The following is a 14,922-nucleotide window of genomic DNA, read 5'->3' on the forward strand; positions in this document are numbered from 1 at the left end:
GAATGAGATGACATGAAGATGGTTTACTTAAATAAATAATCAAAATGGTCCTGCAGTGGCCTTGATGCTCCAACCATTCTGGCCCAGATCCCCAACCCAGACAAGCCCAGACTCTTACTCCGAAGGCTATATAGCAACTGAAGAACCATTTCTTAAAGTTTACTCAGGCCCAATTTCTGGAATAGTTTTAGCCATTACACAATACCCCACAAGGAGTGAGGATAAAATCCACATGCTCCACTCCACCCCATCCGGTAGGTTACCACACAGGGAACTTGTACGGAGCAAGGTACCACGCAGGCAGTACATCCATTATGCAACAGAACTGCTCTATTCTACAGTACAGAATCTCTGCATAAGGGCTAGATTTTCCCATTTGTATGTGAAACTTCTATGGAATCAAATAATAAAAGTTGTTCAGAATTGATTATTATGAAAATAAAGGTTATGAACACCCAAACCTATGTTTAAACAATGTGATATCACAAATCAATAAAAGCAAGGAAACAAAATTAAGGATTGCATTCTCCCCCTTTAGTCTGTACATAACTTTCACTAACATTGAGCGTTATGCATGCAATTTGTGTGTCTAATTTATTTACTTAATGGAGGGTTTGATTAAAAAGCAGTTTTAATATCCGAAACAATTAGTATGAATTTGTTAGTTGTGGCTTGATGTTATGTGGATTGTTAGGTCATCTTTACATTGGCACAAGAAATTGTGTACAAAACCAAAATCTAGGCTCATAGTCATTTTAAAATAAGATTTCTCTAAGGGAAGACTTCAGCAAGTTGACTGTAGTGTTTCTGAATATAAAGCATTAGCTAATATAAATTAAGAGTTATAATAAACCATTTAGGTTTTTAGACATTCTAGACCTCAGATGCATCTATGCAACTCCAGTGCAATCGTAGTTGTACAGGTAAAAGGGAAACATTTGGCTTACTATCACAAACTTATTTTACATATCACAGATATGAAAAATATTGACCCATATTTCTAGCGATATACTGACTAAACAAATGTTCTAATAGCAATGAACTACATTATCTTTTTTTAACTTAAAAGCCCTTATCAGGGTTGCTGTAAATTGAACTTCTGTACATCAAAGATGTTTGCCTAGTGATGTCTTGTAGGTCTATCTTTTTATTTATTTGCTAAGTAGCCAGAATAAATCACAGAAGCTTTTGTAATATACGTACTACACAATCTACATCCCTATAGGTACTATTGGGGAGCATTCTGGCTCTGGAACTGCTTGCCTATGGCCAAAAACACTGTAGAACATTTAGTGCCATATCCTGCTCCTATTGAAGTTGATGACAAAACTTACATTAACTTGAGTGGGACCAGGATTTGGCTCTTACAATGTATAATTTAAATGTCACTTGAAGAATTAAACTATTTTTATCTCGTTAGAACACTGTCAACTGTAATCAAGTCCAGATGTTTTTCTACATAATAAATAGCAGTTTAGTAAACAGATTTATGTATTTTATGACTATATGTATAGAGCTGTCAATGTATGTTGTGCTTTACAAAAAGAACAAGGCATGTTATTTCTGCTGAATGTCTAAGAAGAGTTAGCCACCATGGAGAACAAGTTGAAAGGATGAATCAGCTTTGGACAGCAGCCATTGGGATGGAAGAACAGATAAGAAGATGCTGTGAAAACCTGTGGAAGATGACAAAGCAAAAAACATAAAAACCAAGAAAAAATAAACATATAGGGGAAAATTATAGTGCTACTTTTGTATTTATTAATAGTTTTAATATAAAAAAAACCTTACACAGTGCTCTGTGAAGGTAGATAAGAGATAGTTGCTGCCCCAGAAAACTTATAATTTAAATGGAACAAGAGTACACTGTGGTATTGCCACCTCACTTATAACTTTTAGACCAGTGGTTAGAGCACTCCCCTGGGATGTGGGAGACACCAGCTTCAATTCCCTCATCTGCCTGATGGGAATAAAAGGATTGAATGAAGGCCGCCTACATCTCAGGACAGTGCCCTAACCACTGGGCTCTGGGATATTGTGGGTTCCTGTGATGCTGTTGCACTTTGGGTAAGTAAATAGTCACTGGAGTAGGGGAACTGGATCCTGGGTCTCCCTCCCCCCTGATAAGTGTCCTTAGTCCCCAGGCTAAAGTCATTCTCACTTTCTCTGGCCAATGACTATAAGTATTTATCCAAAATGGATCAGCTTCAACAGGAGAGATTAAGCTAAACCTGCATCAGAATGTCCTAGAGGTTAGGGCACTCTTCTGAGAGTTAGAAGACCCATGTTCAAATCCTTACTTCCCATTAGGCAGAAGGAGGAATTGAATCCTGGTCTCCGACATCCCAGGTGAGTGTGCTACCCCCTGGGATAAAAGTTAAAAAGGAGGAATCACTGTTGCCATCATCTTCTCTTCTGACCAGATTTTATAGGGGCCCTGATCCAGTAGGCACACCTAGAACACGCCTACCAGTTTGGGACCCAGAAGCAAGATAGGTGGGGAGAATGCCTATCTCACTGGGGCTTAGTTGTGAGATGTGTTGCACCTATGCCCAGTGGCAGAAAAATATATGCTTAGGGGACTTTTATGGTGAAAGCATAGGTGCCAAGGGATTTTAGACAGCTACAGGTCTAGTGAGCAGCTGAGCAGGGGTTCTGAGAATCTCAGAGGTTCTTAAATTTGGGTTGAAGTACCTTAAGTGAAGAGTTAGGTACCTAAGTCCTTTTTGTGGGTTTGGGCGTAAGTGACTTGCCCAGGGCTACAGAAGGGGTCTTTTTAATAATTGAGATTAATGTTTAGGAGTTCTTAGCTTACCGGTCCTGAATTTAAAAGACTTGTAGGTAGATCTGCTATTTATCATTTCATCAAGTAATGCTCATCTCTAAAGTACAGTAATAAAGTATGAAATCATAGCATGATTCTGGATATAACCAAGATGGCTGGCATCACTAATCGTGTGCTTTATTGCTTCCACATCAGATGAAACAGTTATGGGTCAGATTTTCTAGTGTAGAAACCCATGTGTGTCCCATATTAAGCCTAGATGCTTGTGCACATTTACTAGGCGTTCAAAGACAATCTGGCAAATGTGCACGTACAAACTGCCAGTTAGGATGCTTTGCTATTCTGTTGCATGCCTGGCTATTCAGCTGTCAAGTTTACACATGTTGCCATCATTGTGTACACAGATGTTGTTATACAAATATTAGTGAGCCTCAGTTTTTGAGAACTTGGCTTTGCGCGTTACTTCTCCAAGGAGATTGGCAGTATTGTTATAAAGAGATACTGTTTTCAGGATTGGAACTATTCTGATTTCCAATTGCTAATTTTTAATTAAATACTCAAAAGGAAATGTTTAGGCTTGCTAAGTGAAATATTTTGTATTGTTTAATTAAGATTAGTCCTGCAGAGGTGTTGTTTTTTCCCAAGTTAGAGTCACCGAAACATGCTTTGAAGCACCTGAGAATATGTTTTGTAGTGATTTCCCATAGGCCTCAGTTCTTGACATCCAAAACTCCAATTCTATTCCTATTGAAGTCAATAGGAGTTTGTCATTGACTTCAGTGGGAGCAGGAGTGGTGTAATATGGAGTCTGGTTTATTTTCTTTTACAAACTTTTTTTTCACATTAGTAGTTCTCTTTTGTTGAATAGATCATTCTTTTAGATTTCATTCTAGATTTAAAAAAAACAACTCTATGACTTAATGCTTAGAAACATGTTTAGTTTTCAGTGAAAGCTTAGAGTATTTGGTCTCTTTATGGACTTTTAATCTGTAATTTTTATATTAATACTTTTGTAAGTAGCTTTCTCTGTGTATTCCAAGAAGAAACTTTTATTCAGTTACTCCTCTAGGACTGGAATACTTTTAGTTCATTTGGAAAGTAACTATCAGATAGATCTTCTGTTTTTTTACATCAATATTATGATGGTTCTTTAGGTAGTAAAATTCTTTCACGTGCCACCTCTTTGGCATAGTTTTGTAAATGGCATTCATCTTGCCAGTGGATTCTTTTCTATTGCTTTAATACAGTACTATCATATTTGAGGGCAAATTTAGTGACTAACATGACAAATAGTGCAAATATATAGCATTTTAAATCAAGATAACAATTTTAATGTCTTTTGAGGAATACTGAATATCCTTGCTGACAAAACAAAGCAAGTATTCATTCATATATTTCCTTAACAATCAGTGACTAAAGACTGGAATATTATTGATTTTCTGCCTGCGCTGTTAGTGAATTTGACAGGCTTGTACATGTTCTTTTTAAACCATGAACAATTATATGATTTCTGCTTAAGTGAAAAATGAGGGTTAAAACTAACTGCTTTTTACTTTGTGTAACATACTGAGGGCATGGCTTCACTAGAAATGTTAAAGCGCTGCTGTGGCAGCTCTTTAACTTGGCTGTGTAGTTGTGGCACCAGCACTGGGAGAGCTCGCTCCCAGCGCTTTAAAAAACAAACAACCCCACCCCCACGAAGGGAGTAGCTACCAGCACTCGTGCACTGTCTACACTACCACTTTACAGTGCTGAAACTTGCAGCACTCTGGGTATGTCTACATCTACAATTTTGCAGCGCTGGTTGTTACGGCTGTATTAGTACAGCTGTATAGGGCCAGCGCTGCAGAGTGGCCACACTTACAGCAACCAGCGCTGCAAGTGGTGTTAGATGTGGCCACGCTGCAGTGCTGTTGCACACCGCGGGGAAGGAGACCTGCTTGGAGGGGGGGTCGGGAAACGCCAGAGCACACCGCGGGGCTGGATACCTGCTTGGAGGGGGGGGTCGGGGAACGCCAGAGCACACCGCGGGGAAGGAGACCAGCTTGGAGGGGGGTCGGGGAATGCCAGAGCACACCGCGGGGAAAGAGACCTGCTTGGAGGGCAGTGGAGTTTGCTTAATTACCAGAGAGGCTTCCTCAGGTATGCTGGGATACCTGCTTATTCCACGGAGGTCAACAAAAACGCTGGTGAGTGTCTACACCTGATGACCAGCGCTGGTGATCCAGCGCTGGATCTTCTACACCCGAGGCACGACCGGGTGTACGGCCAGTGCTGCAAACAGGGAGTTGCAGCGCTGGTAATGCCCTGCAGGTGTGTACACATCTTAAGTTGCAGCGCTGTAACCTTCTCACCAGCGCTGCAACTTTGTAGTGTAGACAAGGCCTCAGAGGTATGTTTTTTCACACCCCTGAACAAGAAAGTTGCAGCGCTGTAAAGTGGCAGTGTAGACAAGGCCTTAGTTTCCAACAGATACTTGCAAATCCGCTGGATGAAATGAGACTTGACCAGAAGTTGGTGATTATCGCTTATGTTCCCTTCTGGTAACAGGCCTAGATACAAAGATGATCTAAGTCTGAACAATGAACAGCAAAAATGAAAATAGGCTTGACAAAAATGAAAATAGACAAGCTCAGATTAGTGTACTAAACAAGAATGTGCTGTAGGATATCACTGAGTGTAATGCAGGTATAATTCCTTAAAAGGTAATTAAAGATTTATTTCTAAGCTTGTTCTCTACAACTTGGTGAGTGGAGGATATTCAAACTCATTTCCGATCGTAACACAATTTTCTTTTTCCATTGATCTCTCTCAGCTGGTGGAGATTTATATATTTGGGACCAAAGATCCACAACACCTAGGTTATGTTAGTGTAATTATATCCATTTTGTTCATTTTATTGCCTATGTATTTAAATATTTTTTAAAGATGTGCTGTATACTATCTACACCATAACATTTTCTCAAGACATTAGAATTTTCTCAAGATCCTTTCTAGTCCTATGATTCTATGAAGTGTAGCTCTCTCCTTTTGCCTAATATCTTTACTCAATGTCAAAGGTTTCCATCAGCCTGTTTTACCTCTTTTGTTATGTGTTACACAATAGAGTTGTTTCAGTGACTCACAATAGAGACTGTCCAACTCTAAAGACTGACTCATAATTTAGTCAGCTATTCCTACATGCGTAATTTGATAAATGTAATCTCATGCCAAGATGCCTCTGAATCTGGTGACTGTTTTGATCAGGTTAAGAATATTTGCTATTTTAGTAATCACATTTGACTAATATTTTAAATATTCAACAGTTTGTGTACATTATTCCCAAACTGGGAATTGAACCCAGGCCGCCTGGGTGAAAACCAGGAATCCTGACCACTAGATTTGTGTAAGCAGTTGGGTTCCTTCTACTCCTGGAAACCTGTGACCCCGGAACCTCTTGCTGCCAATAGCAGAGGGCTCCAGGTTTGCATAGAGTTTTACAGGGATCCCCAGTGTCCGATATATGCAAAAAGGTGGCATTTGAGGTCTCTTCTGAGAACTGGTAATCCATTGGTTGTCATAATCATTGTAAAATGTATGAATGGATAATATTTAAGGAGTTGTATCTGTACTGAAAATGTTCTTAAGGCAGGTAACCAGGAGCTGACATCTCTCAGATTCCTTTCAAGCATGAGGTAACAGACACTTATCTCTTTATCTGGTCATGTATGTATTGGGCACTGTATGTCACACTGGATGCCTATTTGCATACTGAGCAAAATGCTAATCAAGAGACACTGAAACTGTCAAGAGAGAAAATTTACAGGAGAAAACAAACAGAGGAAGGGAGATCCTGTTTATGAGTAAAGACAGTAGATTACTGAGGTATATCTGGGGGTACAGAGGTACACCCTGGATCCTTCACTGAGAAAGCAATCTAACAGTGTGTCTTATGAAAGGAGGGTCACAGCCAAGCCTGGTTATAAAAAGCTGGAAGGACTTTGGGTGAATATTGCTCTGTAAGGCAGGAAAGTATCCAGTTAAGGGAATCTGGGTCCTAGAACGCTTGTTATGATTTTTTTATTTTCTTTGTGAGCATTTGTTTCCAGTACTTCTAGTTGCTATCATTTGCACCTCTATACCTTGCTAAATAAAACTTTTACTCGTTTTCACTGTAACCATGTCTGTGTGCTCTGTATTAAGGAAAGAACTTATCTTAGATGTAACTGTAACCTGGGAGTACTGATTCTTTGGAAGCAGCAAATATGTGAATACTGTGAGAGTCCAGTGGAACAGGGGCTGGACCCTCACAGAGAGATGCTTGGAGGGCTCAAAGTTGTAGTGTGCCTATTGCTAACCTGTAGAAGAGAGAGAGAGCAGGGCCTGTATAGGCCTAGAGGTGGTGCTTGTGTTGCCTGTGGCTGGTGGAGTTGGGGAGCTGACCCCTGGAAGGCACAAACAAGGCTTACTATTGCTAAGTTCAGGTGGTAGCGAGGTGACTCGTAGCACCTGGGTGCCCCCAGGAAGCATTACAAAACCCACTGTTAAAACTCAAGTTCTGCAGTCAGTGGCAACAGATCTGTGAATTTCTTGTCCATCCATTTCAGCTTCTCCGTAATTTTAACTCTTCCCCACACCTACAGGTTTTTCTGTTTAGGCTAAACTATCATACTATCCATTGTTGTATGCAGTGTAGCTGCAGCTGTGTTGGTCCCAGGATATTAGAGACAAGGTGGGTGAGGTAATATCTTTTATTGGACCAACTTCTCTCTCACCAACAGAAGTTGGTCCAATAAAAGATATTACCTCACCCACCTTGTCTCTCTAAGATCATGCTATCGTTAGCCTGCACTGCAGCATTCCATCTACATAAAAAGGTAAAAAGGTCTGACCCAGCAATTTGCACCTTCTTTTGATAGCCTGGTTTTCAAAGCACTGCATCATGTCAGGTAGATGGGACAGATACAGGGAGGATCAGGTCACATTCCAATATCTTATCTGATAATACTTAATCAGAAGGTGGGAATTTTCAAGAACACCTAATTTGCTTAGGAAATCAAGTACCATTGAAAGTCAATGGGACTTGTGCTCCTAAGTTATTTAGTTTCTTTTGAACATCCCACCCAAACTAAATATCTAGTCTAAAAAGAACTATGAAATATTTAAGGTTCTTAGAAGCTGAAAATATTCCCCCAAATTGAGTATATTTTTATGAATGCTTTTTACATGCAATTTTCACCAACAATATCTGCATCCACAAAATGAACTGCAGGTATAAATTTAATTACTGATGTGACTAACTACCTGATTTGCACTCACAATCAGGTGCAAATACTCAGAACTGCAACTAAAATTCAGTTGTAGGTTGAAAACTTCATGTGGAAATCTTGTGGGCAGAATTTGTGCTTGCAAAAGAGGCTGCCCTTTTGAAAATATGGACCCAAATATTTACTCTTCCATTCTCTCTCCTACACCATAATATGTTAACAGCAAGCAATTCTAAGATACACCAATAGCCTACGTTATTGCTCTCCAAAGTATTAGCAAATATTGCCCCTAGAACAAGCAAATAGGACTCCAAGTTCCAGATGTCACTGTAAGTCGAGACAGTTCTTTGAAACCTCATTTGTTTGTTTTCATTTGACTGCAATGCAAATCAGGGTAGTAATAGTACCAAACTCATCCATAAAGTACATGTAATAAGCTTCATGTGTATATTCACCTACCATTTTACATCTTCAAAGCACTGTACAAGCATTCACAATACACCTTTGGGATAGCAGGGCCGGATTAATGCAGGGGCTTTAGGGGCTGCAGGGCTCAGGCAAACCGCCTACATGCTGTGACCCCACGCTGCTCTCGGAAGTGGCTGATTGCTGGCACATCTCTGCAGCCCCTGGCAGAGGTGGAGGGCAGCTCCATGTGCTACCTCTGCCCCAGCACCATCACCGCAGCTCCCATTGGCCAGGAACTGGCCAATATGAGCTATGGGGGCAGCACTTACAGGCAGACATGGAGACACGCTGTTCCTCTCCCCCCGGGGCGCGCAGAGATGTGCCAGCAGTCGGCTGCTTCCGGGAGCAGCGTGGGACCATGGCATGCAGGCAGGCAGCCTGCCTGAGCCCTGCTGCACCACCGGCCAGGAGCTGCCTGTGGTAAGCGCCTCCTGACCGCAGCCTGCGCCTCGCACCCACTCTTACACCTCAAACCCTTACCCCAGGTCAGAATCCCCTTCTGCACCAAACTACCTCCCAGAGCCTTCACCCTTTCCTTCACCCCAACACTCTGCTCCGGCCTGGAGCCCCCTCCTGAACCCAAACTCCCTACCAGAAAGAAACTAATATTATGGCTGTTCTCAGGTAAAATGTAGGCTATTCTGAATTAACTTAACCATAGTTTACATGTTTTAAGACTGAAATGTAGCCATAGAACAGCTTTATGTTAATTAAAAGGCAAGTTTATAGTGTTAATAGCCTCAATGCCATAATTGTGATAATTTTGTTTTAAATTGGGAAAAAGACTTGGGCCCCACAAAATCTTATAGCCCCAGGCCCACAGGAGAGTTAATCTGGTCCTGTGGGATAGATATTAAAATATTGCCATTCCACAAACTATGGTCCAGGTTCTGATCTCAGGTACAACAGTGAAAAGGTAGAGTAATTCCATTACTTACAGCAGTGTAAATTCAGGGTAGCTGAGAGTAGAATCTGGCCTTATGTTTCAGTTTCCCTGGAAAGTTAAAGCTAAAATTTACAATTGTAGCTTTTGATTTTTCATTGCCCAACTTGAGACGCTCAGGACTTAATTTTCAAAGCTGCCAAGCATCTACACCTCCTATTAATTTCAAGTTGAAGCTTAGCAGCTATGAAAATTAGGCTAAAACTGTCCTGCACGTGCGCACACACAATCAGAGATCACTGTTGAAAGTGTTGGCTTTAGTGACATGCGCAAGGCTAAATTGAGTCAGTGGCAGCGCAACTTTTAAAAAACAACTACACACTTATGTAGAGTGACTTATGGCAGTATTAAGTTAGTATCGTTAACATTTATGGAAACCTCTTTAAAGGCCCAAATTATCATAGAAAGCTTTATCATAGAAAACAAGAGTGCAGTTTCTTTACATGAACAATTAAAATGTTTGCTCTTCTAATCTCCTTAAGAAACACTTTTGAAAAGATGCATCAGAGTGTGCTTACTATGTCCTCAGGCTCTGGTCATTAACTTATGTTCGTGTCTATTCCTAGGATTTCCTGCTTCCTTTCATTTGTCCAGTTCACCAGGCTGCCCTCAAAGCAGCACATTTGGGGAAAAATTTCAGGGAAGTGGTTTCTACAGTTTGACTGTGGATTTGACCGTCTCCTCTGATTTCAGAGTGGATTTCTGAGATTCAGCTCTTCTCCAGGATTGTCTTTAAAAGTACTGAGGTGACAACTCTGTTTAACAAGTGTCTGTCCTAACTTTTTCCCCTGAGGGTGAGGGTGGAGGGAGGAAAGCTTTCTGATGGCTGTGCATCAAACAACTTTAGAATTAACCCTTTTTCTCACCACCCTCCAAACCTCCACATCTACACTATTAATACACCTCCTACAGCAAACTTTATTCAACACAATTCTCCTCTAACCTAAAATAAGCCTGCTAACCAATTTGTAGCATAGATTGGGCCATATAAGGTTGCAGCAGTTAGATTATATGGTCATGGTCCAGACTATGCTATAAATTGGAAGCAGGTTTGTAATTAGGTTCCCTGAGGTTGTGTTTATAATGAAACATTTAGGGGCTTGCCCACATTATGAATAAAATTGTGTTTCTGTAACCAGTTTGTGACTTTATCTGAACTAGTTGCCACAAATATGGTTGAGCTATTTCCACTAACAATAGCTTTTATTCACAACGCAATCATTTGTTAACTCAGGCCATGTCTACATCTAAAATTTTGCAGCGCTGATTGTTACAGCTGTATTAGTACAGCTGTATAGGGCCAGCGCTGCAGAGTGGCCACACTTACAGCAACCAGCGCTGCAAGTGGTGTTAGATGTGGCCACACTGCAGCGCTGTTGGGCGGCTTCAAGTGGGGTTCGGGGAACGCGAGAGCAAACCGGAAAAGGAGACCAGCTTCGCTGCGGTTTGCTCTCGCGTTCCCCGAACCACCCTGCAAACCGCAGGGAAGGAGACCTGCTTGCTCGGGGGTTCGGGGAACGAGAGAGCAAACCGGGAAAGGAGACCAGCTTCGCCGCGGTTTGCTCTCGCGTTCCCGGAACCACCCAGCAAACCTCAGGGAAGGAGACCTGCTTGCTCGGGGTTCGGGGAACGCGAGAGCAAGCCGGGGAAGGAGACCAGCTTGATTACCAGAGGCTTCCTCAGGTATGCTGGGATACCTGCTTATTCCACGGAGGTCAAGAAAAGCGCTGGTAAGTGTCTACACTTGATTACCAGCGCTGGATCACCAGCGCTGGATCCTCTACACCCGAGACAAAACGGGAGTACGGCCAGCGCTGCAAACAGGGAGTTGCAGCGCTGGTGGTGCCCTGCAGATGTGTACACCTCCTAAGTTGCAGCGCTGTAACTCCCTCACCAGCGCTGCAACTTTCTGATGTAGACAAGCCCTCAGCTTGTGCATTGAACTACTATGCTTCCTAACCATGTTTGTATATGAGGTACGTATTCCATCGTGCCTCAGCAGGGACTAGGTATAGAACTGGAGAACATGCAAAAAGATGGCATTAGCAGCACATGGGGCAATGAACTCTGGGAGGAAGAAGTATCAGGTAATGAGGCACAATAACAGGGTCTTGCTCACAGGACAACAGTATTACAAAGTGGTTACAGGGAGACTGCCGCTGGCCAGCTTAGGGGGTTGCTGGCACAAGTGACATATGATTAGCTGTCACTGTTACTAATCAAATATTAGTCATGTATGTAAACAGACTGCCACTAACAGGTTACAACTGCAGTTAAAAGCTGTACTATAGCTAGAGACATAGGGTTGCTTTCCTGCTACTTCTTTTCCTTTATCCAGTTGGCCTATTCTGCCCTGGTGGCCTAGTGCACATGAGTACTGGGAAGGGAGCTGATTGCAAGTGTATCAGTCTTGGTTGTACGTGTTTCCAATATGCTGCTTGCTAAGTGCCTCCTCATGAATTATTCCCTTAAAATTGTTAATGGACTTTGTGCAGCTGTGTACGACTTATTCGCACCTCAATCACAAAAATTACCCAATGTCAAAAGCCAAGGATGGTGTGTGTGTGCGTTTGTTTTTTTGAAAAGTCATGACTCAGAAGTATGGACGAATACTCATTTGCCTATTCTATCATCAAATTTAAGAGGGTGCAAACCATTTACTGTCTTGATAGTTGTTAATAAGATCCTCAGAATGAATCTGTATATTGTATTGTTAAAGTGGTAAAGTTAGACAAAGTGATTTTTAAAAAAAATCTGATAATTATTGCACATTTTGTATGATCAGGACACTTCAGACTTCTAAAAATATTTAGAACAGTGAACAGCCTCACACATCAACTGTACAGAGCCATTGCAGGCCACAGAGAAGTCACCAACACTGTGCTGAGGCTAGAAATTAATTTACTGATCCCAGCAAATCAGTTCAGATTATTTTATGGGAATGATCCAGCAAAAGTTAATCTGATGTACTTTGTCCACAGCTGCTGACACTGAAAACAACACATTCAGGCCATGGCTACACTTACAGCTGTACAGCGCTGGGAGTTACAGCTATCTTCATACAGCTGTGTAGGGAAAGCGCTGCAGTGTGGCCACACTGACAGCTACCAGCGCTGCAGTGTGGCCGCATTTGCAGCGCGGCCACATTTGCAGCGCTGTTGGGAGTGGTGCATTGTGGGAAGCTATCCCAGTGTTCTAGTGGCTGCAACGTGCTTTTCAAAAGAGGAGGGTGGGGTGGAGTGTGACAGGGAGCGTGGGGGAGACAGAGAGAGTGGATTTTTGGAGCTGACACTGTGTCAGCTCCCTGCCTTGCTAGTTCTAAGGACTGGAAGATACACAGCGCCTACCTTCAATCATTTAAAAAGTTTTGACCCCTTCCCCCACCCCTCTCTTATTCACTAAATGCACTCCTAAATAGCCTTCAGACCACATAAGCAGCTGCTCCAACACAGACTCCCCCCACCCCCTCCGCTGTGTGGCTTCTCTACTCAAGCAAACAGCTGTGAACATTCCAAAGCAATTCCCCTGCCTGCCTCTTCTCAAGCAAACAGGAGCTCTTCTGGTTTGTTGTGAACAGGCATTCTGGGATACCTCCTAATACCCTGGAGGACAGTTACAGCACTTTTGGTAGCCACACTTGCGGAGCAGCGCTGCATCACCAGCGCTGCAATCCTTATACCCGAGACAGAGCAGGAGTACAACCAGTGCTGCAGCCAGGGAGATGCAGCGCTGTATGTGCCCTGCAAGTGTGGACGGTGAGTAAGTTGCAGCGCTGGTGGTGGGTTTACAGCGCTGCAACTCTCCATTGTAGCCAAGCCCTCAGTGCATGATTGGTGGCAGCAACAGCAACTCCTGCCAGATACCAAGGACTAATGTCAGAGTTAGTCCACTAACTTCAGTAGAGTTACTGTACTCCAGCCAGGCATTTTTTGCCGATTTCTTTAAATAAGAAAAAAATAATCTCAATGAATCCTTGGGATCCTTTTAGTCTGTGAAATGCTGAACAAAAAATGTATGTAACATTCAATATTAGCTTTCTCACTTTATTTCCTCAACAAAAGACTTAAGATTGTCTGTATTAACATCTGTATGTATCTATTGTTCTGCATATGCCATCTGAAGAAGTGAGGTTTTTTACCCACAAAAGCTGATGCCCAAATAAATCTGTATTTAAAGGTCTCTTCAGAAGTGACTAGGGTGACCAGACAGCAAGTGTGAAAAATCGGACTGGGGGTGGGGACCTATATAAGAAAAAGACCCAAAAATCAAGACACTCCCTATACAATTTCTGAGGCTGATCCTGTTCCCATTATGATCATTGGAAAGCTTTCAGTGAGAGTAGTATCTGGACCTTGTTTTGTATAGTATCTTTCTCACTAACTGACAATTATACAGGACTTTGAACATCTAAATTAGTGTATAAATCCTAAACTTTATTGCTACCCAAACCATTTTACAGAATTACTGATAATACCACAGCAGATTTAAAAGAGTCTTCACTTAAACATACAGAAGCCAATATAATAATCCTTGTAATAATGCCTCATCTTTTCTCCCTCTGTGGGTAGGGTGCTTGCTACATTGCATATGCTAGCGTGTAATATCACTACCACTTTGACAACCTAGTGATGTCTAATTATTAATCAGTTAAGATTTTAAAATAATCCTTGAGTACTATTTTTTTTACCCTGTTTGGCTCTAATGTCCTTTGATGGCTTTATAATGTATAATCAGTAGGATTATTGCTGGTGCTAATATGAATGTGTTAATTCTGTCCAATAACCTAGTTTATTTCTGTTAAATCCTAGCTCTAGTTAGTGATGATGATGATGTTTCAGATGAGGTGGAGAACCATCCTACCACAACATTGTGTTTTGCTGGTGATATGTCTCCTAATCAATTTGGAAGCAGTGCCTATAGACATAGACAAGACAAAAGTTCAAGGAGAACCTCATGTAGAAGGAGCAAAAATAGAAACCCCAGTAAGTAAATGAAGGGTATTTTATTAAATACTTTATACTAAAAGGCAGTATTCTTTCTATCAATAACAAGCTTGTTGATTTTTTTCTCATTTTGAGATTTGTCCCTGACTAGTCCTCCTAGGTGCTGTAATAAATAATAATTAACTTTGTTGGTGCTGTACTCCAAGGGGAAGCTAGTAGTATTTCACCTTTCCATGTGGGGTGGTCATATTCAGGGTTCAATACCTGCTCCCATCTCTTGCTCCCTGATATGGTAGGACTGGGGAGGTAACAGAGGCAATGCACAAAGCTCCTGAGGGAAGAAAATGCCTATTGTACACCTTCTCCCAACTGACTGAGTATTATTAATAGGCTAAAAGGAAGTTCCATCCAGTCATCTTTGGTAGGAAGAATGCTGGTCCCAATTGGATCTCAGAGAGTGGAATAGGTTTAAATCAGGGAAATACGGAAGGATTTTCGCAAACCATTTTCCTAGTAACAAAATGCAGTAGGTAACCA

General features: G+C 41.7%; 1 protein-coding gene across 3 annotated transcripts in view; it reads left to right on the forward strand.

Moving 5' to 3' along the window:
• The window catches only part of NUCB2 (nucleobindin 2), a 57,674-nt gene that overhangs the window by 1,715 nt on the left and 41,037 nt on the right, over window positions 1-14,922 (forward strand). For 2 of the 3 annotated variants that reach the window (XM_030560491.1, XM_030560489.1), the window contains exon 2: window positions 14,251-14,424. In XM_030560491.1, the coding sequence (XP_030416351.1) occupies window positions 14,263-14,424 (162 nt within the window). In that variant the 5' untranslated portion in view covers window positions 14,251-14,262. Of the gene's footprint in view, window positions 1-10,008; window positions 10,189-14,250; window positions 14,425-14,922 lie in introns of all 3 variants that reach the window. The other variant, XM_030560490.1, reaches the window with a different exon arrangement.

The sequence above is a fragment of the Gopherus evgoodei genome, chromosome 4, assembly GCF_007399415.2.
Source record: "Gopherus evgoodei ecotype Sinaloan lineage chromosome 4, rGopEvg1_v1.p, whole genome shotgun sequence".
NCBI classification, from domain to species: Eukaryota; Metazoa; Chordata; order Testudines; family Testudinidae; genus Gopherus; species Gopherus evgoodei.